At 37.6% G+C, this 27471-nt stretch overlaps 1 protein-coding gene across 1 annotated transcript in view; it reads left to right on the forward strand.

Moving 5' to 3' along the window:
• The window catches only part of LOC126471053 (patched domain-containing protein 3-like), a 630102-nt gene that overhangs the window by 415198 nt on the left and 187433 nt on the right, over nucleotides 1-27471 (forward strand). Inside the window, exons 9-12 of the mRNA XM_050099121.1 lie at nucleotides 5135-5272; nucleotides 6584-6829; nucleotides 10765-10942; nucleotides 16453-16605. Coding sequence (XP_049955078.1) covers nucleotides 5135-5272; nucleotides 6584-6829; nucleotides 10765-10942; nucleotides 16453-16605 — 715 coding nt within the window. The remainder of the gene's footprint in view (nucleotides 1-5134; nucleotides 5273-6583; nucleotides 6830-10764; nucleotides 10943-16452; nucleotides 16606-27471) is intronic.

Genomic DNA, 27471 nt, shown 5'->3' on the forward strand with positions numbered 1-27471 from the left:
AGTAGGCGTCAATAACGAGAAGCCAATAAGTACCTGAAAAAGGTCCTGTGAAGTCAGCATGAGTACGCTCCCAGGGCTTCTCAGGCGAAGGCCACAGTGACAAAGATGACTTCGGGGCAGTGGCCTGTGATGCACAAGGGCCGCAGGCAGCGACCATGTGTGTGATTTCAGAGTCGATGCCGGGCCAGTACACACGACGGTGCACCAGAGATTTTGTGCGAGAGACAGCCCAGTGCCCTCGGTGGAGGAGGTGCAAGACTGAAACACGCAAAGACGCAGGTACCACAACATGCTGCTCGGCAACATCTAGGTGGAAACACAAAAGTTCATCCCTATCGAATGCCAGATCAGGACCCATGGGAAGACGAGACAGTGCATCAGCATTTGCATGTTGAGCCGTCGGCTGGAAATGAATCTCATAATTGAAACGAGACAAGTAAAGAGCCCAACGCTGGAGGCGGTGTGCAGCCTTGTCGAGAAGTGACATTGATGGATGAAACAAGGAAACAAGTGGTTTGTGATCTGTAAAAAGATGAAATTTGGATCCATAGAGAAAAACCCCAAACTTATGAAGAGCATAAATAATGGCCAAAGCTTCTTTTTCAATTTGAGAATACTTTTGTTGGGCATCTGTGAGCGTTTTGGAGGCATAAGCAATGGGTTGTTCGGAACCGTCAGAAAAATGGTGTGCAAGAACTGCACCAATCCTTTATTGAGAGGCGTCCATGGAAAGAACAAGATGTTGGCCAGGTCAATAAGTAGCCATGCGCGGGGCCTGTTTCAGCATAGTCTTCAATTTCTGGAAAGCCGCATCGCATGACGCGGACCAGTGAAAAGGCACGTTTTTGTGCAACAGGCGATGCAAGGGTTGAGCCACCGAAGCAGCAGATGGTAAAAACCTGTGATAGTATGCTATTATCCCCAAGAAGGCCTGCAGTTCCTTAACAGATGTAGGGCGAGGAAGGGCATCGATCGCAGCGACAGTTTGCTGAAGCGGACGAATACTATCCCGAGAGAGTTGAAACTCCAAGTACGTGATAGATGCCTGAAAATATTTTGATTTCTGAAGATTACACTTAAGACCAGCAGTCTGTAAGACATGAAAAAGTGTGCGGAGATTCTGAAGATGTTCGTCAGTGGTGGAGCCAGTGACAACAATGTCATCCATGTAATTTATACAACCAGGGACAGTGAGCAATAATTGTTCCAAGAATCACTGAATTGGAATTGATGGCATTTCCAGCAAAATACTAAAAGCTTGTTCTCAACAGATAAGTAAGATTCTCAGCCACCTGTGTAATAGCTCTCTGGAACAGGGCATTTTCCCTGATAAACTGAAATATGCTATTGTTATACCTTTGCATAAAAAAGGGGATAGATCTGATGTCAACAATTACTGTCCAATCTCCCTTCTAACAGCTTTATCCAAAATTTTTGAGAAAGTAATGTATTCAAGATTAGCTTCAAATATCTGTAAAAATGAAGTACTAACAAAATGTCAGTTTGGTTTCCAGAAAGGTTTTTCAACAGAAAATGCCATATATGCTTTCACCAATCAAATTTTGAATGATCTGAATAACTGAACACAACCCATTGGGATTTTTTGTGATCTCTCAAAGGCTTTTGATTGTGTAAATCATGAAATTCTGCTAGACAAGCTCAAGTATTGTGGCATGAGTGGGACAGTGCACAAATGGTTTAATTCGTACCTAACTGGAAGAGTGCAGAAAGTTGAAACAAGCAGTTCTCATAATATGCAAAGATCAGCACATTCCTCAAACTGGAGAACTATCAAGAATGGGGTTCCGCAAGGGTCGGTCTTGGGTCCTTTGTTGTTCTTAATATATATTAATGATTTGCCATTCTATATTCGTGAAGAGGCAAAGTTAGTTCTCTTTGCTGATGATACAAGCATAGTAATCACACCTGACAAACTTGAATTAACTGATGAAATTGTCAATAATGTCTTTCAGAAAAATACTAAGTGGTTCCTTGTAAACGGACTCTCACTGAATTTTGATAAGACACAGTACATACAGTTCCATACAGTAAATGGTATGACGCCATTAATAAATATAGACCTTTATCAGAAGCATATAGCTAAGGTAGAATATTCAAAATTTTTAGGTGTGTCCATTGATGAGAGATTAAATTGGAAGAAACACACTGATGATCTGCTGAAATGTTTGAGTTCAGCTACTTATGCAATTAGGGTCACTGCAAATTTTGGTGATAAACATCTTAGTAAATTAGCTTACTACACCTATTTTCACTCATTGCTTGCATATGGCATCATATTTTGGGGTAATTCATCACTGAGGAATAAAGTATTTATTGCACAAAAGCGTGTAATCAGAATAATAGCTGGAGTCTACCCAAGATCATCCTGCAGACATTTATTTAAAGATCTAGGGATATTCACAGTAGCTTCTCAGTATATATACTCTCTTATGAAATTTGTTATTAACAACCAAACCCAATTCAAAAGTAATAGCAGTGTGCATAACTACAATACTAGGAGAAAGGATGATCTTCACTATTCAAGATTAAACCTAACTTTGGCACAGAAAGGAGTGAATTATACTGCCACTAAAGTCTTTGGTCACTTGCCAAATAGCATCAAAAGTCTGACAGATAACCAACAAGTATTTAAGAAGAAATTAAAAGAATTTCTGGATGACAACTCCTTCTACTCCATAGAGGAATTTTTAGATATAATTTAAGGGGAAAAAAGTTGTTATATTAACTTAATTATGTTGCTAAATTAACATAATTATGTCATGTATTGGAAAATTTGACTCGTTCCACATCATTATGAAATATCGTGTTCATGATCCATGGACCTAGTATTAAAAAAAGAGCAGGGGCGCTGGCAACCCCGACTGGCAATTGTTGGTATTGATAGAGGCCGAAAGGCGTGTTAAGGACCAGAAACTGCCGGGAAGCGGCGTCAAGAGGAAGTTGATGATAAGCTTCCGACAGGTCCAGTTCAGAAAAATACTGGCCTCCAGCAAGTTTAGTGAACAATTCTTCAGGTCGAGGCATTGGGTAAGTGTCAATAAGCCATTGAGCATTTACATGGGCTTTGAAATCGCCACAGAGACAAATATCACCATTTGGCTTAGTAACGACAATGACAGGAGAGGACCACTCACTGGAAATGACAAGAAGCAAGACCCCTGAAGCAGTGAGACGATCCATCTGCCATTTGACCTGATCACGAAGGGCCACAGGAATGGGCCGAGCCAGAAAAAACTTAGGCCGAGCAGTGGGTTTGAGCACGATATGAGCTTCAAAGTCGTTTGCACGGCCTAACCCAGGAGAAAAAAGGGACGAAAATGTCGTCGACAAGGAATCCAATTGAGCATAAGGAATAGTATCATAGACGACATTGACAGAGTCATCTATGGAGAACCCAAAAATGCGAAAGACATCGAAACCAAAAAGATTCTCCGCGTTACTATGGTCGACCACAAATATGAGAACAGTGCGAACGACAGATTTGTAAGATACCTCAGCATCAAATTGTCCCAAGAGAGAAATTCTGTTTATTGTAAGTCCGTAATTGCCTAGTGACAGGTGACAGGGTTGGAGAACCCAACTGAAGATACATCTGGGAATTGACGATAGTGGCAGCAGAACCAGTATCTACCTGCATGCGAACATCTCAACCAAGTATTTGGACAGTGAGGAATAACTTCCCTGAAAGGGAAGAAGTACATTTGACAGACAACACAGAATCAGAATCAGCGCCATGATCATGAACATCACGTATGCGGTCGGATTTGCAAACGGATGACACATGACCCTTTTTTTGCATTTGTGACACACGGCCCAACATTGTGGACAATCCTCTCGTGAATGTTTCATAAAACACCGCGGATATGAAGGAAGTTGCCATGGTTTTTGCTGCAGTTTCTTAGAGATTTCTTTACGGTTAGGCCGAGGCTGCGCTTGGGAGTGTACTGCAGCCACGTCGGCTGGCGGGGACACGCCACACGCTTCGTCAACAGCGCACAGAGGTATTTCCCCGACATCACCTCATGCCTCTATTTGCGCTTTAGCGGCACGAGACATTTCAAAAGACTGAGCGATGGATAGGACTTCATCTAGAGTCAGATTTGCCAACTGAAGGGCACGTTGTTTAACTTCTTTGTCAGGCGCCAACCGGATAATAGCATCCCGTACCATGGAATCAGCGTAGGATCTTTATGAACTTCAGTAACAAATTGACACTTTCAACTGAGGCTGTGAAGTTCAGCAGCCCAAGCGCAATAGGATTGATTCGGTTGTTTTTGACAACGATAAAAAGCAACACGAGAGGCTACCACATGCGTATGCTTTGGAAAATAGACGGACAGACGTGAGCACATTTCAGCAAAGGACAAAGATGCAGGATCTTTCAAAGGAGCCAACTGCGACAACAACCGATACATTTGAGGTGAAATCCATGAAAGGAAGAGAGACTTACATGTTTGGTCATCCATGACATGAAATGCCAAGAAGTGCTGTCGAAGATGTTTTTCGTAATCAGACCAGTCTTCCACCGTCTCGTCGTAAGGAGGAAAAGGAGGTAGAGATGACGACGAGAGACGCCCCGTATTGGATGCCACAACAAAATTATGAATCGCATTTGTGAGAAGCATTTGCTGTTCTATGAGACCTTGCAATACTTGCTCTAAAGTAGCCATGGAAACATGTGGGTCAACGATGAAAAAGAAAAATTCGCTACCTCGTCACCAATTGTTATAACTTCAAGTTGAACAAATATATTCCAAGGACGACGCAATACATGAAAGTCACAGATCAAGTAAACAGAGTAAGACGTGTGTACACTTTAACAGTCACATCACAACTGAGTCCAAGTCTAGCAGCCGCTGGCTGGCTGGCCGCTTAGGTGGCGCTGCTGCTGCATGGCTGGCAGATAGCGCCGCACGTAGAGGACACAAGTGACTGCGTGGCGGCACTTTGAAAGATCGGCGAGTCACAACACTATATGTATTAAAATGTCCCAAAGGACTCTGATAACAATGGTACATGACCAGTTATTATCAGTCTGTATGCAACTTTTAAGCAAGAAAAACTAAGATATAATTTAAAAATTCTTTTCAATTATTGTGTTGTTTTCTTTCAGAGTCTTGATAATGTCAACGAGGGAAGAAAAGACATGAATGTTCAAGAAAAAATAGGTCTGACCTTGAAAAAATGTGGAATTTCTGTTACTGTAACTATCCTAACAGATGTAATAGCATTTGCTGTTGGAACATCAACTGTAAGTCACTTTTCTCACATATTTCTGTAATTTTTTAATAATAAACACTCATGAGATTTTGAACTGCAGTCTACCCCCCTCATTCCCCCCACCTGCCACCCCCTCCCCAGACCTCCCCTCCCCCAAGTCCTGATAACAGTACTAACGTGTTAAACATGGGCTCCTCAAGCCTCAAGACACATGATCCAAGACCTCTCAATCATTCCCCATAACTCACTGACTTTGGTCTTTGATGAATCTAAGGTATACCACACTTCCCAGTGGTATACCCGGTTTGCTCCATGGGCTGAATTCAGATGACTAATAGGCCACATAAGCACCATCATAGCTGTGGAGTGTTCCTCAAATCATTCTGATACAAATCAGGAATGATATGGAGGTGGACTGTCTTGCTGAAGGTGCAGGTTGCCTATAGCATTCTACTAGTGAACAAGAGGATGTACATAATCAAACTGTAGGTTTCAGTTTCAATTACTACTGAGAGATGATGGTGAATGTATCAGGGGGCCCATCCACACAAGAATACTCCACCATCTCCTGATCAGTGCCGCTATTGGCACCCAGCATCCCTTCATATAGTTTTTGGTCCACTAGTACCCAGTCATCAGCACGTGTCAACATTTACTGACTATTCAGTCCAGGCATCCTTTTTCCATGCTTGAAATATCCAGTTGTGATGTTCCTGCATCTATGCCAATACCTGTGCCCTGTGACATACAAAGATCAGATGTACACATGAGGGGTAGGGTCTTCTGCAACCTGTAAAAAGGAGGTAGTCCTGTATGGTATAATTTCTTATCAGTTGTTGAATTTCCAAGTGATATTCTGCATTGTTGCTTGCCTATCTGCTGCAATAATGAATTGTGGTTGAGGATTACCCCCTATCAGTAGCATGATATTGCCCATGGCAGTTGACTTGTGTTGCAGTGGTTTTCTCCGAATGGAGGTACTCATGGTACATGCTTGACACAGTGGCCTGAATTGCAGCATAGATGCAGTGTCCAATGTATTGGGTACCCATGATCTGCCTGTGATTAACTGCACTGTTATCAAGCATTTTGCCCATCCTGCCATACTGATGGCCAATAAAAGGTATGACATCACAATATGTGACATGTCGAGCTATTCCATTTGTAATGGCTCTTTCCAAAGCAGATTCTATCTCTAATTGAGTTGCTTATGAGGGAAAGAGGGAGATGAAAACTAGAATGTACCCAATTCCAATAGGAATAGTGTACTACAGTAATTGCAAAAAAAAAATATTTTTTATCATTTTCAGTACATTAAACTAAATTTTTGTTTCTGTTCCAGAAAATGCCTTTCCTGAGGTCATTCTGTGTTTTTGCTGCTGTTGGTATAGCATGTGTATATGTTTATGTAATGATATTTTTTGTAAGTTGTTTATCAATTGATGAAAGAAGAGTTATGGCAAGACGAGAAGGATGCTTCTTTAGAAAACACGATGAAAATAAAAATGTCAACTGTAGAAGAGATAGTATTCAACAAAGAATATTTGCTAATTATTTTGCACCATACTTGGTTAAATGGCCAGTGAAGGTAAACATCATTCATCATTTTTAGTTTCTTTTTGATGTACAAAGATACATGCTTGAAACAATTTCGATGATACGGCAAAACATAATATTACTGCATCATTTCAAAAAAAGTGTTACCGATCAAAGTGCCTTTTAGGAAATGTCATCTTATAATAATGTATATCAGCAGAGTCCTAAACTGGTAATTTTGGAGCAGTTTTATAAGATTGTTAATTGTATCCATCTCAGTCCCAGGAATATTCTGTGAGCTAGCCACACTCTACTATAGAGGAACAACTGCTTTTAATCAAATCAAAACCACAGAACATTGCTAACGTTATTCACATATGAGATTTGTTTAAAAAATTCCAGAACTTTGTCCACAACATTTTTCTACACTTACCCTTTACTTATTGAGCATGGTCTCCTTTGAAATACTCTCCTCCACAATTGATACACCACTCCCAACACTGTTTCACTTCCAGAGGCAGTACTGGTATGCCTCTTGCTAGATGACACAAAGTGCCCTCTGCAAATTTTCTTTTATCTCAGCAATCATTGCAAATCTTTGTCCTTTCGACAGGGTTTTCAACTCTGGAAATAAAAAAGTCCACAGGGGCCAGTTCTGGAGAGTACAGAGAATGAGGCAGCACAGTGATTTTGTTTTTTTGTGCAATAGTCATACACTAACAGGGATGAATGTGTGGGTGAATTATCATGATGTCAGAGCCATGAATTGTCTTGCCACATTTCAGGTTGTTTCCTTCTCACATTTTCTGGCATGTGTCACAACATGTGCTGGTAGTATGATTGATTAACAGTTTGTCCCTGTGGCATGTATTCATGATGAACTAATTCTTCAAAGTCAACGAAATCTATTAGCATGGCTTTGACAGTTGACCTGACCTGACAAGCTTTTTTGGTCTTGGAGAACCTTCCCCAACCCATTGTGAAGACTGAAATTTGGTCTTACCATCATAACCGTAGATCCACATCTCATCACTAATTATGATTCTCTTAAGGAGCATCTCATTTGCACAGTCCAAAAGCTCCTCAAAGATTGTGAGGCCAAGGTCTTTTTGATCTTGAGTCATGAGCCGTGGGACAAACTTGGCAGCAACATGTTGCATCTGAGTTGCTGTGTCAGGATTTCATGATGTGGTCCAACTGAGAAGTTACATTCTTCTGCAATCTTTCAGACAATCAGTTTTTGATTGGCACGCACAATTTCATTGATTGACATTCCTGACATGACTGTCATTGGTGGATGTTGAAGGGTGTCATGAATGAGGGTCATATTTAACTTCCTTCCCGCCATTTTTAAATCATGTGAACCATGTGTAACACTGAGGGTGGCTTAAGCACTCATCACCATAGCCTTCCTGCATTATTTGGTGTGTCTCTGTTAATATTTTCTTGAGCTTCATGCAAACTTTAATACAGACGCATTACTCCTATAACTCTGCCCTCTCAGGAACTGTGTGACACAACTTTCTACTGAATAGAGCACTGAACAGTAACTAACACACATATAACAATGAAACTTCTGGCAATTACATATTAAACACAGGTGTGTGCAGGAATGCCAACTGCATTTCAGTCCAATACACCATTGGCGCAAAATTACAAATGTTCCAGAATTTTTTGAACAGACCTCATAGATAAAGGAATATTATCAAAAGATGAAATCCAAATTAAGATAACATATTTCAAAATTCCAACAAACATGAGGGGTCAAACTAGGGACTTACCAATTCCCAGTCAAATATCACACAATTAAAATATAATTTTTTGTTTTGTGAAGAACACCTCTTGAGTGGGAGCTCATTTCCAACCCCTTTCCCATGCCAGTGTGGTTCTTTTTGTCTTGTTCTTGATGTTTCTCATTTATTTTGTCTAAAAAACAATGACATTTATTATTATTGGCTTTAGCACAAAAAGGTGTTCATGAAGCTGCAATCACACTTTTTGATCACTTACCCAGTGATATAAAATTTCTGGGAAACAGCAGAGTACAATTTGAAAATAAACTGAAAAAGTTTCACCTTGACAACTCCTTCTATGTCGTAGAAGAATTTCTATTATTGCAATGTGTAAAAGGTGGTGGGAAGGAATCACTAACTCACATATATATGTCTTATTTTTTAAAATAAATAAATAAATACAAACCACATTCCACATCATTATGATTTATCGTGCAAGTGATATGTGGAACATGAAACTAACTAACTTCTTCTCTATTGAGTACTGTTCCTTGCTTTGCATAGCCCTTCTTTCTTCTATCCTTTCACTGTTTTCTCTCCTCATCTCCCTCTGTTGTGTTTACATCTATTCATTTCAAGTGTTACCTCTTTCTTCCTTCCACACCCCATCTCTGCCTATATTTTGTCATGTCCTGTAACTAACTGACCTTCTATTATTAATCCCATACCCTCGCATGATCAATATTACTGTGAACATACATTTAACATCATAAAATTTACTCTTGCTAGTCATCTTTTTTTAAGTCTGAATGTTTCCAGCATTGTTCACAAAGGATTAATAATAATAATAATAATAATAATAATAATAATAATAATAATAGCTCCAGCTCCAAAACTGCTGTATATTAACCTCTCAACAATGCCAGACCACCCTGTCACTTGTTTTCATCCAGTTCATCTTTTGGCAATATATCTCATAAGCCATTTTTCAGACTGGTCAACTTCTTTCTCAACATAACATCTAATAGGTCTCTACCCCAAACTTAATAACACATTTAAATTTTGTGGTACCCTTCCAACATCCACCTACTCTCTGAAACATACTAACAAAGCTTTCTTCCCTTAAATTTCTTAACGATATAGGTGGAATCATAGTAAAATATGTCCTACACATCCATCTAGAACTACAATTTTATCCTCACTTCTAGTAAACCCATATAAATGACCCATCAAATCTCAAACAAAGGAAAGAAGATTTTGGTTTAACATCCCATGTACGACAAGGTTAATATAGGTGCACCACAAGGATGAGGAAGGAAATTGGCCAAGTCCTTTCCAACGGAACCACTCCACCACTTGCTTTAAGCACTTTATTGAAACAGCAGAGGAAAAAAAGTTGAAGGTGCATTAGATGTTTCAGAAGTGTCTGGGGACTGCTACTGCAAGTATTTAAGCATTGACTTTATTACAAATTCTGTATCATATTCATGATAAACTTCTCATGTGGAACATCCCTTTTGAGCAACAGTTGCACAAGTCATTCACTAGTACAGAGTAGTGTATTTCTCATAATTCTTGCACTGGAAACAATACATTGAATAAGATACATGTAGGCAAACCTTGAGTAATAGGAATCATGTTTTAGTATATACAGGTATGACTGATGTATTTAAACTGAACATAAAGGCAGCATTTTTCCTTTCGGAAAGCTGAAAGCATGAAAACACCTGCTTCTGGGGTGCAGAGAGGTGCTGGCCCTGGATCAAATCTACCTCACAGTTTGTATGGCAGGAGCAGGTGTGCTGGCCTGCTTGGACATGGGCTAGGTCCCATGTCTCACCTAAGATACATAAAGTGTAAACACTTTGAGAAGGCATGTCACATTTGATCTCCTTTTGAAAGGGGGGGGGGGGGGGGGAGACTAGCAGTAACTTTAAAATGCCTTTGGGAATGACAACCCCATCACATTAATAGCTTATATATGGGTATGATTGGTTCTTTGAAAAGCTGGAGAAGTACCATACTAGTCCTGGCCCTGCATTAGTTGGATAAAGGGGACCAGAAAGAAGGGCAAAGGCAACAGTTGTTTTAGATGTTAAATACAAACCACTATGTATTTGCTAGAAACAGGGATGTTCTGTAGCTCAACTTATATTTAAATTACTTTCTTTCTTAACAGTATGATAAGGCTCCTCCACATTATTTATTCTGGGTTTGTGTTAAAAATAATAATTTTTTACATATTTCTTTGCAGGTTGTTGTTCTGCTTACAACTGTTGTACTGCTTGGTATTAATATTGTGGGAGTCCTACGTGTGGAGAGAAAGTTTGATCCCATGTGGTATCTGAATCAGGGCTCTTATCCAATAAAATTCAATGAAAAATTAGTTGAGTATTTTCCCTTCTATGGAAAGAGGGGAGGCATATACATGCGTAAGTACAAGACAATATGACTAACATATTCTGTTGTCACAGAATATAAGTTAATATGATACGGAAAGTCCTGGGTTACTCTCTCTCTATCTCTCTCTCTCTCTCCCCCCCCCCCCCCCCCCTCTCTCTCTCTCCCCCCCCCCCTCTATTGTCATTAATCATTCTACAATTTTTATAATTTTCCTTTTTTTGTTGTTGTTGATATTACTACTTTTTTTCCCTTTCTTGAGTGTAGGTCTTTATTCACTTATCATGTTCTACACCTTCCAATTTGACATATTGATCTCCCACAAGACACACATTACACTTATGCTTAATTGATGGTTTAGATTTTCTGAAAGAATAGATGTGTTAATGACTCAATACTTTTGCATATGCATTTATAGTCATTGTTCATAATTATTGTTGTCGGTACTGATATATGACAACAGCAGTTGCATTTATCCCATCCTAAGTTTTTCACTGATGTTTTCCTAAATCCTACTTGAACTGCAGATGAGGTTCATTTTGTTCATATCAGATTTGCTTGTCTGGACATTCCAATAATTCTGACTGTGCTACAAACATGTATGTCATACATGGAATTTTGAAGTGTACAGAATTTTTACATGAATAGAAAAGTGTCAGGCATGATTTATCAACATTTAATCGCTTATAAGTATTTCATACACTTAGCCAAAAAGAGTTATGGGTGTTTAATTCACAGGATGTATTTTCAGTATTGTGACATAAATACACTACTGGCCATTAAAATTGCTACACCACGAAGATGATGTGCTACAGATGTGAAATTTAATTGACAGGAAGAAGATGCTGTGATATGCAAATGATTAGCTTTTCAGAGCATTCACACAAGGTTGGCGCTGGTGGCGACATCTAAAATGTGCTGACATGAGGAAAGTTTCCAACTGATTTCTCATACACAAACACCAGTTGACCGGCATTGCCTGGTGAAACATTGTTGTGATGCCTTGTGTAAGGAGGAGAAATGCGTACCATCATGTTTCTGACTTTGATAAAGGACAGATTGTAACCTATCATGATTGCAGTTTATCGTATCGTGACATTGCTGCTCGCGTTGGTCAAGATCCAATGACTGTTAGCAGAATATGGAATCGGTGGATTCAGGAGGGTAATATGGAATGCTGTACTGGATCCCAACGGCCTCGTATCACTAGCATTCTAGATGACAGGCATCTTATCCGCATGGCTGTAATGGATCGTGCAGCCACGTCTTGATCCCTGAGTCAACAGATGGGGACATTTGCAAGACAACAACCATCTGCATGAACAGTTCGACGATGTTTGCAGCAGCATGGACTATCAGCTCGGAGACCATGGCTATGGTTACCCTTGACACTGCATCACAGACAGGAGTGCCTGCGATGGTGTACTCAACGACAAACCTGGGTGCACGAATGGCAAAATGTCATTTTTTTGGGATGAATCCAGGTTCTGTTTACAGCATCATGATGGTCACATCCGTGTTTGGTGACATTGTGGTGAACACAAATTGGAAGCACGTCTCGGTCACCTCTTGTTCACATTGATGGCACTCTGAACAGTGGACATTACATTTCAGATGTGTTATGACCCGTGGCTCTGCCCTTCATTTGATCCCTGTGAAATCCTACATTTCAGCAGGATAATGCACGAGCGCATGTTCAGGTCCTGTACGGGCCTTTCTGGATACAGAAAATGTTCAACTGCTGCCCTGGCCAGCACATTCTCCAGATCTCTCACCAATTGAAAGCATCTGGTCAATAGTGGCCGAGCAACTGGCTCGTCTCAAAACGCCAGTCACTACTCCTGATGAACTGTGGTATCGTGTTGATGCTGCATGGGCAGCTGTAGCTGTACACGCCATCCAAGCTCTGTTTGACTCAATGCCCAGACGTATCAAGGCTGTTATTGTGGCCAGAGGTGGCTGTTCTGGGTACTGATTTCTCAGGATCTATGCACCCAAACTGCGTGAAAATGTAATCACATGTCAATTCTAGTATAATATATTTGTCCAATGAATACCTGTTTATCATCTGCATTTCTTCTTGGTGTAGCAATTTTAGTGGCCAGTAGTGTAATAGTGCAAGCCTCTGAAACTGACGCCATTTTGATGGCTTGGGTCTCTATTTACTTATTTTACTCAGGCAGTTACTCATCTGGGCATCCAGGATGTGTGTATCTCACACTACACTTTCCACCAAAGAAACATCTGAAGTGGTCTCCAAGAATTAAACCTGCAATTTCTGCATCAGCAGCCATAAATGTTCACAATTAAACCATGTAGATGGCCATAACCTGCTGTAAAACTTATCATTTGCAAGAGGGAGAAGATAGTGCAGTTACAATTCCTAAGTCAGTATGCTACATAAACAAAAATATGAGCTGGGCAATGTCCTGCAAAATGGTTTCAGTTACACATTATGAGCTATGAGCTATCACACATTATATGCATTCTGAAAATGACTGCTTTTATTGTGATAAATAATTACTATAAATAAATTTAAGAAAAACATTGTACATGTCAAAATTTCAGACAATATTGTATATAAAATTGACAAAAATTGACAAATGAAACAAGTTTAAGATGTAGGAATAATACTCGAGTCAGAAACTGTTGTATTATAAATCTAATAGCAAATTATCAGTTACTTGAGATAGATTTTAAAAAGGAATATATTAAGGCTATGTCTGTCATGTACAAAACTAGTGGACAAGTCAAGGCAACACTACCAAGGCAATGCCTCTGACATCTCTTACTAGTAAGCCTAGAAAAGTGATTGAAGTGAACCAAGAAATCATAAGTGGAAAAGTCTGAGAAACTAGAGCCTATAGGATTACTGAGTGAATATGCACAACAATGATTTTAGTCAGTAGTGAAACATTAAGTGTTTCGCAGCCACGAGCCCATCAATAATGCAAGAGTACAAAAAATTAATATTAACTAAATCGAGAGGTTGCTACTGCTCTGAACAAATGGAAGACAGTTAGAATATGCAACTTCACAAGAAGAAATCTTTAAAAATGCCAAGATAATCTATGAAGGGCTTTGGTGATTAATCCTGAGTATAAGCTTACAAACTGTATAATAAGAGTATGGTAAATTCAAAGTTGGTGGAGGACCCCATCACATTTCTCTAGGAGTTGTAATTGTGATGTAACAGGGTTTCTGATGGAAAATATGATCAAAATAATTTTTATAATAAGAGAAGAAAAATGTTTAGCATGGTACAAGTCTTTGGAGATAGACTAACTCAAATATTATCACTAATATGATGTAAGCCAAAACACATTCCAGGAAAACTATGTCAAATAATTCACACCATCTACCCAATACAAACTGACCAATTGACCAAATTAATTCTGTCCATTGTAAACAATATCTGCCATACTTTCCATACAAAGTATGTTGTTAGTGAATAATGACTAAGTCACATAAAAAAACCTGGAAGACAATTGGAAATTGAGCATGTCTTGTGAATAATCTAGTGCCTGGACCAACACAGCTTGTCTCCTTCAACCAGTGGCTCAACAGGTGCTTCAGCCCTTCAAAAACTGCACAAAATAATTTCTTTTAAGGATATTATTAAGTCTAAAATATCTTAATTTGACATTAGTCATAACATTCTGAACAAATAAATTCAGCACTACAGCAACTGTTGCCTCAGATGACTCAAGAATCATCGAATGCGTGACTACTTACAGTATACATAAGGAGACCACATCTATAACAAATGGTTCAAATGGCTCTGAGCACTACGGGACTCAACTGCTGAGGTCATTAGTCCCCTAGAACTTAGAACTAGTTAAACCTAACTAACCTAAGGACACCACAAACATCCACGCCCGAGGCAGGATTCGAACCTGCGACCGTAGCGGTCTTGCGGTTCCAGACACATCTATAACACAAAACATATGGAAGAAGAGTATATGATGGAGCTCCTGGAATACTATGATGAGTTTGCTACTAAAGAAAAATAAAACCTTCTTCAGCTAAAATATGATGAAGCTTTGAGAAATCTCTCTTCCAGTTCAGCACCTATATAAGACATAAACAAAACTTTGTGTGTGTCACAGCAATGGCCAAACAGCACAATTTATTTTGGCCGAGTAATTTACATGTGTCAATGTCATGCATGACTCTCCCACAGTAGATGGAATACTGAGAAAATTAAACCAATCAATCAGTCACTATGCGCACACAGTTCATGGAAATAAATATATATTGTAACTAATGCAATGATAAGTCAATATTCTCACTCTTAATGAAGTTTTCATATTCTCATACAATCATAAACTTATTACATTATTTCAGTCTATATTTCTGAAAAGACTATATTGAGAGAGAAAGAGAGAGAGAGAACAAAATTCCTTATCTTTTAATGTGACTGTTTTATATGGAGGAAATGAGACAACCTCTTTAACTTAAATTGTTTGAAGCTTTAATCAGTGCTTTCATGAGTCTTTTTTACCTAAATTGTGTGAGGCTTTTTATTTCATCAGAGATTTCGCACTGTATATAGGGTGTCTCTTCTAAGAGTTGTCAATCACATTATTCTCTAGTGTATAGGCAGATGGCTGCAATATTTCTTTTTTGATGTTTGTGTGGTCAGTCAAATTATTTTTACCACAGGTATCTTGAAATGCCCAGTGTAAACAGAAAATAGCATTACAAACAAAATATTTTTTTAAACTGAATTTCATGTGCCCCCTTGATAGAGCAGTCCCGTGTTAGTCTGATGTGATATTCAGTTTAATAACATGTTCTCAAGCACTTATCATATTGATGTACACTTTTTTACCACATATTACTTGTCCCATCTTGTGTGCTGGCAGTAACAGTACTCAGTTCCTGGTGGAGTACTGTATATTCTGTATGTTTTGCTTCTCTGTTAATACATATTGTTGCACCATATATCATACTAGACTATTATACAACTGATTCGTCAAATGAGCATATAGCATTACACTTAAAATACACATTTTGATTGTAACAAGAAAGAAAAAACATTTTTAATTTACATAGGGTGTCACACAAAACACATGATGGGCAGTAGTTGTTTGGATGGGCTCCAGAGAGTCTTATGAAAGACATCTGGTATATGCTGACCCTATTTCTTTGTACGTCCCCCCCCCCCCCCCCCATGCAGGTTAACTTTTATTTCGGTATTGTTGTATTGTTTTCTGTGTGACTAAAGCACCAGTATTTTTTTTAAGCTTATTCTCCTTTTGAAACTCTATCTTTATGAATGAAATCCACAACAAATGACATACACAAACATATAACTGGGGTAATGGGAAGTCTTTGGCAGACAATGTAGCCATGCAGGCACATGCGTGCATATATGTACTCCATAGTTCTGAAGAAGAATTGCCTGAAAGCTAATGATGTGTCCCTATTGATGACTCAGCAGCTCATGTGTGTGTGTGTGTGTGATTTTTAAGAAATCTGCTTTTGTTTTGTAGTTTATTGGGATTTAAACTCAGTTGCATCTGTATCTTTATTTCAGGTGGAATAGATTACTACTATAACTATTATCAGGCAAACAATAATGCTCTTGAATTTCTTATATCAAAGCTGGCAGAAAATCCTTACATTAGCCAGGGATCACAAAAAATATGGTTTAAGGACTTCCAAAACTATCTTGAAAGCCAAGAATATGGTAAGTACATTTTCAGAGGTGAATATGAAATATTTTGAATACTAGATAAAATCTGATGATTCATGGTAGTACAGGTGCTAGAGTGACCTGGACTCTTGCAATACACTAATCACAGTACCTTGAAACAATTTCAGATACAATGGAAAAAGAGCAATAGGTATTTGAGCCCTGGTACATTGATGTGAAACACACAGAGAAATGAATTTTTAATAATTAGACAAAATTAGTTTCTATACCTAAGGCCCATGACCTAGCTGCCACCAAACATTACCTCTACCTCCATCCTGCCAACCTCAGACCCACCACGCCATTCCTTGCACACCTGACCAACTATAACCTGCCCCATAATTACTTCTTCTATGAGGGGAAAATATATAAACTAATTTGCATTATCAGCAACAGAGCCCACATGGCACACTCATAATCAAACCTGTTTATGGGCCATCCAGAGGAAACTTCCCCAGCCATCCAAAATACTAGATCCCTGGTCTGGTTCAAATCATTGATATCTTCGTGATCTGGACCCAAGACAGTCTATCTTCATTCCTCCACAGGCTCAACACCTGCTCTCCTAACTGCTTCACCAAGTTCTCCTCCCTATGTGTGTCACCTTCGAGGACAATGCCCTTCAATTATTCCCATTAACTCTTGATACATTCAGTTTCATGTATGACAAAGTCTCATATTTTGATTTCCTGAAATAATATTCTGGAAACTGATAGTATAATGCCAAATGATGTAGACCACACAGTAGATGAACTTTTAAAAGTGGCTCCTTCAACTTTTTTCATGCTGTGAAGTTATTGATGACCAGTTCCAGTTTTACAGATTGCAGTTTAAACACGTAAAAATACATCCATCTCTTTCTTCATCAACATATCCAGAAGAGAAATATTTCAGTCATTAGTCAGAGACATAGTATTTGTTGAATTCCTCAGTGGTATAGTGTGCAGTAACAGAATTATAGAAGTAACAATGCACACAAAATAAATTGTAGTGCAATCACCGAAATTAATTGCATTAGCCAATAAATAGCATTTTAAGAAAATTAGCTCTTTATGTGTATTTGTTCACTATTGTGCACAAGATTTTATGCTGCAAAGATATTATGCAGTTGCAGAATTGTCACATACGTAGTTGTTACACATATATATTAGCTCACCTGGAACTTTCTTCAACCAACATAGTTACTGCATGTACAAATTCTGATGTCAGACTTTCTGATACGTGGATCTTACTCACTCACTTACCTGACTGACATGCTCATGAACCAACATACAGAAGTTATATAATTACTTGCTGCTAGCAATATAGTAAAAAAAGTATAGAGTTAAAGTTCATAACCTTGTAAGTGTTGAGGCAAAATAAGCAATTAAAATCATGAGTGTTCGAATCTTCAATTCCAGTTACCTCACAAGTTAATTAGTTTCAAGTAATTTAAAATATGTTCCTCGGAAGAAAAGAATGTCCGCTTCAGATTGTATGGTGCCAATATTTCCTATCCTGCCCATTAGCTCAAAATGTTTTCCTGTTGGGTGGCATTGTTGTAACTTTAATCAGCCATAAATTTCAATTAATTAGGCTTCTAGTAAAACTAATTGCATCATTGTAATCAGCACAATAAATATATTATGAAATTTCACATAAATAGCAATTTGACATAGTCCTGTACATTTTACACTATTTATTTATTTTATTTATCCATCCGTTGACAATAAATATTGTATGGATGTTGTCAAGGGACATGTAAGCCATTTCAAAGAAATGGGACACAAAAAATATATACGTAAAAAAGTACAAAACAAAATAATACAATTAAGTTAATAATAATATAATGAAATTAATATAGCCTATATACATCCCTGCTTGTTATTTTAAATGCATAGTGTGTTTTTCATAAGGCTTTAGTTTTGTCCTCCCTAAACGGCAAGTCCTTGTATACACAACACTGCTTAAGTATGTATTTACATCACACAACAGCTGTCCTTTAAGTATGTAAATGTAATTAATGATTAGGTAAAGAATGATTAGGTACAAATAGAGTATTTTCCATTTTGCCTTTATAAATATCATCAGAAAAAGTTTATTGACCTACATAGTTATTTACAGAATAAAAACATTGTTCTACTAGAAATTTTTTAAATTCTGTTTTAAATTTGTTATCATCTTCTAACTGCCTGATGTTGACTGGCAGTGTGTTGTACAGTTTTGCATCGATATGGCTCACATGCCTTTGTGTATTCGTTCTTTTTGTTCGCTGAGTATGGAGTGCTGCGCTATTACGGGTATTGTAGTCATGAAAGTCGGCATTTGTCTGAAAATCTGCAATGTGGGTCCTGACATACAATACACGTTTGTATATGTATATTGATGCTATAGTAAGTATTCTAAGCTTTTTGAATATGGGTTTGCAGTGTGTCTGTGGATGACTGGGAGTTATTATCCGGATGGCCCTCTTCTGCAACAAAAAAATTTGTTTTAGGTGCCCTTTTGTGGAACCCCAAAATATTATTCCGTATGTGGCAAGAGATTGAAAATAGCTGGAGTATGCCATTCTGGCACCCTCTGAGGTACAAACATTTGCAGTAATTCTGAGGGCAAAACAGGCTGAATTAAGTTTCTGTGCAAATTTTATTATGTGGTCATTAAAATTTAACTTTTCATCCACATGAATCCCCAGCAATTTTGTGGATGTCACTCTGTCTAAGGCTTTGTCACCCCACACCAGATCGAGACTTACATTTTGACATCTTTTCCCAAACTGCATGTAATTTGTTTTATTTACATTCAATGTCAACCTGTTTGCATTGAACCAAGAGCGGATGTAATTTAGTACTTTATCAGCAGTTGTTGGTAGCAATTGCTTTGGTGCACTTATTATCACACTAGTATCATCTGCAAATATTATTGCTTTGGCTGCATCATCTGAGGTGTGAAAATCATTTATATAGGCAAGAAACAATATGGGCCCTAGGATGCTGCCTTGTGGTACTCCTATTTCTACATATTTTTTTTTTTGCCTCTGATACTGAATTTATTTTGTGGTTGGAGTAAGTTGATGTCAGTCTTACAACCTGTGTTCTGTTTTTTAGGTATGATTCAAACCATTTTTTTCCTATCCCATGTATTCCCAACGCTTCCAATTTTTCTTAAAGAATGTCCTGGTTCACAGTGTCAAGAGCTTTGGAGAGGTCTAAATTTACTCCTACAACACTATAATCTTTTTCTAGATTTTTGATTATTTGTTCAGTGTAGCACATTACTGCTGTTTCGGTATTTTTACCTGCTTGGAAGCCATGCTGATTTCTGTTTGGTAAATTATGGTCATTTAGATATTTGTTGATTCGGTGCTTCATCAGTTTTTCTAATATTTTTGAAAATGCTGGGAGGAGAGATGTTAGGCGATAGTTTTTTTACCTTATACTTGTCGCTGTTTTTAAATATTGGCTTCACTTTTGAAATTTTCAGCCTTTCTGGAAAAGCTCCTTCACTGAATGATAAATTGGCTATGTGTGCAAAGGGCTTTGCGATTTGTGGTGCTGTCCTTGTTATGATTGACACATGCACCTCATCTATGCCAGCCGACATTTTGGGTTTCAAGCTTTGTATCACTTTCAACACTTCACCCTCATTTGTTGGCTCTACCCTCATCCTCCAAGCTGTTTTTGGATATTCAGGTTTTTCTTCGTTTGTAAATTTTAAGCTTAATGAAGTTGTTGCATTTATGAAATAATTGTTAATATAATTTGGCAAATCTTGTTTATTAATATTGACATTTTTAAAATTTTTGAGGCTTATGTCCTGGTTTTCACAACTCTTCCCCATTTCAGTCTTCACAATACCCCATATCCATGGCTTTTGATTTGTTTTCAGACTGTCTTATAAAACTATAATTACTCATGAATTTTGCTTTAGCAATTACTTGTCTATATACCATCTTGTAATTCCTGACATATTCTATGAATTGTGGGTCTGTGGATGTTTTCATTTTAGAAATTAGTCTCTTTAGAGTTCCACACGATGTTTTGATGCCAGCTGTGATCCAAGAACTTGGCTTTGTATTGCCATGTAACCTGATTTTTGACAGCTTTTTTGGAAAAGACATTTCAAAATATCCCATGAAAATGGAAGAAAATGTGTTATACGCATCATTTGTATTTGTTAGGGATAGTACTTCTGCCCAAGCCTCATTGGTTAGCATATTGCAGCTACATTAGATATTATTGATGTGTATTAACAGGGATAGTAAAAAACAAAGAATAATGAGTAATCCAGTGGCAACAGGACCACCCTGGCCTGTGCTGACTGCTACTGCCATGCAGAAGTGCAACTCAATTGCTGCTACAGTACTGATTATTCTTCATGCTTTACTGTTCTTGTTAATACATATCAATAAAACAGATAAAACACTAAATTAATTTGGGACCACTCTATTGAATGGGCATGTAAAATTCCACTTTCAAACCATTTTGCTTGTAATGGGAAACAAACTGATGCTTGCCATTGATGCTGGGCATAACATGAGAGAAGTAGTGAGCAGGACTTGTTTGGGTTGGCTCCAGCTTCGTGCTGCAAAACTGAATTACGCATTGTGTGGTTTTTGGTTCATTGGTAAAAAGTGTCTGAGTGTTACATTTTTACAGTTTATATGTATTTTGTTTTTATCAGTGGTACAGAAAGGGGCAATTGCAGTTACATTTGTCATTGTGTATTTTAACATACCTGTAACCGGACATGAATGTATTGTAATTAGTCCCTTTCAATTCTGTATGAGATTATGTGACAAAATACTTGGCATGTCGTATTATTTTGTTGTTATTTTTGCAACTTGTAACTTCTGAAACATAACTTGGTATAATGTCACACACATTAGATATCATCAACATTATAAGCATTTGTGGTAGACCATTGCAAAAGTCTTTCATAAAATGTCTGTACTTCATTGCTGTGTCAGATATATTGAGTGAATTTCTTAAGATCAGCAATGATTAATTTGGACAATCCCATTTTTGTTGTATTGTTTAAGGGTGCCAAACAGAGTTTCTGGCTCAGGCCATGCACCTGATAGCTTTAGCTGAAAATTTTGATACAAAATGCTATTTACGGATGGGTAAGCTTGTATAGTCCCAATGTATTTCCTTGAGTATTCGCTGTGCTTAAATTATGTTGGTGTAAAGGACTATTTTTATGATCTTGGTAGAGCACAGGAACAGGATTCACTGGGAAGACATTGTTTTTTGTAGAAAGATGGCCACCATTGACTGAAGTCAAGGATTTCATTGCCTTGTACTGTAACTACTGCCTTGACCTCTTTGTTCATATTAGCTGTTATGGATACTCTCTGTCATGTTTCATTACATTTTATTATGCCGAATGTTCTATAACAATCAAGGAACAAATGCCTCTGACAGAAAAATAATGAACAATATCTTCAAACTTATGAGATTTAGTGGGACTTAAATAGAAATGTATGATGTTATGTTTCCAGTTTTCTCCAGGGCATGAATCAGAGAACAGATGTTAAGTTTTGGCACTTGCAAACATTGTTTTCAATAAAATGGTAGAAGAATGTACATGATTCATTTGCACCTTTCTTCACATCTCCTTCAGTGTACAACCAGATAACAGAACTGTTCTTCAGATTTGATACACAAAAAAAAGAACACAGATAACTGTCTCATGTGAAACACTTCCTGCATATGTACTTGGACTTATTCCATAGATGTACATCATAAGCTGCTAAATAAATAAATAAATAATTGGGATGCATGGTACAGACAAGTTCTACATAAAGTTGAACAAGAGTCCACACATCTAGTCAACCCTGGCAATTATTTCTCCTTGTAGGACTTCTGGTTTCTTCATTATTTTGTGAATGTCCAGTTCACCCTGTGCTGCCCCTTTAACAAACTCCTACAGGTGAAGTGATTTCAATTTGGTTTGCAGCTCTTCACACATGCTGCAGACATCAATTTTTAGTCTCCCAAACTTTAATTTAAAATTGTTTTTGAAGTATGATAAATAAAAGCTATATTTAACTGTTGTTCCAGGATGAGACATTTTAAAGGTGTTGTACATCAACATCATATTCAATTCAGAGTGCAGATATTTAATTTCTTTTCCTCTATAGTGTGACTTTTAACAGGGAATGAACTTGTGTGACCATAATTATCTTTTCAGATATTCCTGGAACTGCATAGGACATTGTGTTGAAACCCTATCATCTTGTAGTTTGGAGCCCGATATTAAAAGTGAGCCTAACCTCAAAACCCTTCTTTGTGATATACAGTGAAGGTTTACCAAAGCTTTTCCACAAATTTCTATAAGTTTTGAGATACGCAGTACATAGAACTTAAGGCTTGCTCTTCTCTGTTCTGAATGTTCAGAATGGTGCTTATATCAGAAGCTTCCAAGAGCCATTGAAGATGTAGGTCTTGTTCACTTTTGTTGTCAAAATCATAAAGTTTGGCACAATGTCTATTTGATCATTTTCTCTGAACTTCAAATAACATTTCCAGAGTTTACACCCACATATCAGAATAATGATTTTTTTTTCTCATCTGTTATTTTTCCTGAACAACTAGGTTTTCCCTTTCACAGTCTTTTCTTTCCTAATATTACATTTCCACTTCTCAGGTGTTTTCTTTCAGTACTTACATTCATCTAGAAAATTTCACCTTGCGGCAAACCTTGCACGATATTATTTCACATCCAATAAACTCTGCAAAAGAAAAATATGGAGATAGATATTTGTATTTCTTTTGTTACATAACACTCAGTATTCTGTCAATGTGCCACTATCATATCAGGTGCTGCATTGTTTGGAATTGTACAGAACATGCAGCAGTTAGCTCCTTTCATCGCCCACATAGCATAGGTTCTGAATTACATCCCTAAACAGCTGCTGTAGCTAGTTCCCTCCATCACCAATCAGTTGGTCTGCCAGGAAAATATACCAACAAATGTATACCTCATTTTATGCACTACCTTTTAGTACCTTGGGCATGTTCTTTTTTTTTTTTTTTGCACTATCATAGCTGTTGCAATAATTGGGTTTTTGATGTGCTTATTTAATCATTTTATTACTTGTCTTAGTTCACACCAATATGTAATCAATTTATTACAATGCTTTATCATACAATAATTTTCCAAAATGTTGTATTTGACACAGGTACAAAGTGATCTTATACCATGAGCCACAACTTAAAATAAATGGATAAGTCACATATTATGAATAGACTTTACTGAACACAAACACAAGGCTAATAAACAGAACATCCAAATAAACAACTATAAAAGAATTTTTCTGATTAACAAATTAGGCCTAAATTTCATGTTAATAAACATTTAAAAGCAAAAAATTACTGTTATTGTTGTAAGCCTATGTCGCATTACTATATTGTTAATCTCTATTGCCACATTATAAATGTCTACTAAAAGGTACCTTGGGCCACTATAATGCACTATGTAACCAGCTGGCTCAAAGGACAATCTTCCTCCCACTTCAATAAATGGTTAACATAACCTAAAATAATAAAATTGTGGGAAAATTCACAGCATGGTTACTAAGATGAATGTCTATCACAATTATCAACCATTTAAGTTTTAATTTTATTTTTGCATATACAGCTGGAATAACATTCAATTAAGAACAGAAAAACTTTTAAGTGAAAAAAATGGTATATTTATATATACAGGTGACCCAAAAGTCCATTAACATTTGAAAATGCCCCAATTCATGAAATAATGTAGATAGAGAGGTAAAACTTGACACACATACCTGAAATGCCAGGCAGTTTTATTGAAACCAAAAATGAGTGTAAAAACTGGCCCTCAGATGACACTGGACAGCAACACACCAGTGATTTGGCATGAGAATTGTGTATAAAATGAGCTGTAGTCAGACAGGGGTCAGATGCATAAGCACTCAGTGTGACAAATAGGTTTCACACTCACCATCCTACTTTGTCTTTTACACTCCTAATTACTATAGCTAGGATCTATACTAGTTTTTTTTTCATTTTCGTTTGTTACTCTTCCCAAAAATTTTGATGATACAATCCATTATCTGAGCACACATTTCATGCATTTACAAACTGATATAAATTAATTTCCCCTGTGAAATCTATTTATTCAGATTATACACTTCACTGTTCTGAATGTTTTCTGTTAATTAGTTCACTGGAAATGATGTATTTCCAAAGTTACTGTCTTTCAGAGTGTTTGATCTAGAAAGCACCTGTAAAAATTTAGTGATCTGATAAATAGATTCAGAAAAGTAGATTATCTCTAAACTGTAGGCCAATTTTAACTCATTTCCAAGACATGCTTATTTTAGCTCACACCTAATTAATTCAGGATATATAATTAATTAAAAGTTTCAACCAGCCCAACTTAAAGCTTAAATTGTGACCAAACCACTATAAATTTCTGGTATATGTTAATGTACTATTGATGGGCTAAATTTTCCGAAACCAGTGACACCAATAACAAATATGTAATTGCCATAATTAAGAACTGCATAATTTTTAATATCCAAATTTTAATAATCAGTATGGGTGCCATATCTAAATATCAGGATTTTCCATAGTGGAAGTATAAATTGGTTCTGTATATTTTAATAGCTACTGTTCATACTGTTAATTTGATAAACAATGTCTGACACTCATTATTACATCTATTCTATGAGGTTTCAAGATTGCAGCCGACTTCTTGCCAAAATATTTGGGCTGGCCACTGTTCAGCTGCAGTGGTGGACACTCACCTGAAGATGACTGAATGGTCGCCAACCAAAATATTGTAGCAAGAGCTCAACATGATCTGGCTGCAGTTGCAAAACCTCAAAGAATATTCAGTATGCCAGGAAAACTTCTAGAATCATTATTACATCTAGAATGAGATTTTCACTCTGCAGCAGAGTGTGCACTGATATGAAACTTCCTGGCAGATTAAAACTGTGTGCCAGACCGAGGCTTGAACTCAGGACCTTTCCCTTTTGTGGGGAAGTGCTCTACCATCTGAGCTACCCAAGCATGACTCACAACACTTCCTCACAGCTTTTATTCCACCTGTACCTCATCTTCTACCTTTCAAACTTCACAGAAGCTCCCCTGCAGACCTTGCAGAACTAGCACTGCTGCATGAAAGGATATTGCGGAGTCATGGCTTACCCACAGCCTGGGGGATGTTTCCAGAATGAAATTTCCACTCTTCAGTTGAGTGTGCACTGATATGAAACTTTCTGGTAGATTAAATCTGTGTGTCAGACCAAGACTCAAACTCAGGACCTTTGCTTTTCGTGGGCAAGTGCTCTACCATCTGAGCTACCCACGTTTGAGTCTAGGTCCGGCACACAGTTTGTCAGGAAGTTTCACATCAGCACACACTCTGTTGCAGAGTAGAAATTTCATTCTGGAAACATCTCCCAGGCTGTGGCTAAGTCATGTCTTCACAATGCCCTGCAAGATCTACAGGAGAGCTTCTGTGAAGTTTGTAAGGTAGGAGACAAGGCACTGGCAGAATTAACACTGTGAAGATAGGTCGTGAGTCATGCTTGGGTAGCTCAGATGGTAGAGTAGTTGCCCACGAAAGGCAAAGGTCACAAGTTCGAGTCTTGGTATGGCACACAGTTTTAATCTGCCAGGAAGTTTCATTATTACATCTATTTAAAAAGGAATAATGTGACCTAGAGGAATTTAAAATAATAATCAAATAAGCAGAATCACATAATATTCTAGAACACATCTATATAATGATGAAACATCCACAATTCTTTAATGACACTTCTCATTTTTCTTGGAGTTAAATCTTGTTCAGTATGTAATTTGCTCCAAGATTTCAGTATTCTCTACACTGTGTGCTCTAGTGTTGTTGTTTGAAATAGCCTCAGGATTACTCTAGAATATGAACAGTGACTATTAAAACCAGTGATAGACTTAATAACTGCAAATGTGCCACTGTGTCTTAACGAACTATTATCATCATTCTGTGTGCCTTGTAGACAATTTGTTATCTACTATAGGGAAAATTATTTTGTGTGCCAATTAGTTCATGATTCTTATCCTTTTGGCAGAATATAATTTAAAGTTATCTGTCAAATGTGTGTACAAGGAGACCTGCATAAACATTTTTGATCTGTAATGAGGCCTGGTCTTTAGCAATAGGAATCAAACTCCATAAATAAATATGCAAAGTAATTTTGTGTGAACATTTGAAAAGAACCGTTGGCCTTCTCTCTTTATTTGTTAAGAGATACAATCCTACCACAAACATTTTCAGCTAGAGAATCAGTGGCACATCTACTGAGAGGCGACCTTAATCTACAGGTGGGTCCCCCTTGTATCGTTACAATAGCATGTTGACTTTACCAGAAAAGGCACTGTTAGTGGAGCTTTACTATCAGAATGGAGGATCCACAACTGCAGGTTTATGACTTTAATACCATAAGAAGGGTATTTGAATGGGTAAAGATCCTGTGGCAAGTGTTTCTGAGAAGAAAATGATCATGAAGTTCAAAGCCTCAGGTTGTGTGGATGATCAGCCCTGTAGTGTGTGCTAGACAGAGGTGCTACTGCTGCTCAGACAGTTCAAGAAGAAAGGAGACTTTAGTGGGTTCATCTCTGCATGGTGAAGTCAGCTCTTGTGAAAATACACGTTGCACTGGCATTCCATACACTACTGGTTGGAAAGCACTAAGGCACACCACCCAATGCTATATGTACAAAATCCAGCATTGGCATGAACACCGATTTTGTGATGCAGAGAATTTTTGCAGTATGGGCACTTCAAAAAACTGGGATGGATGATGATTGGTTGTCTAATCTGTTGTGGACCAATGAAGCCCATTTCACACTCTGAAGGTATGTG

Source organism: Schistocerca serialis, chromosome 3 (assembly GCF_023864345.2).
Source record: "Schistocerca serialis cubense isolate TAMUIC-IGC-003099 chromosome 3, iqSchSeri2.2, whole genome shotgun sequence".
Taxonomy (NCBI): domain Eukaryota; kingdom Metazoa; phylum Arthropoda; class Insecta; order Orthoptera; family Acrididae; genus Schistocerca; species Schistocerca serialis.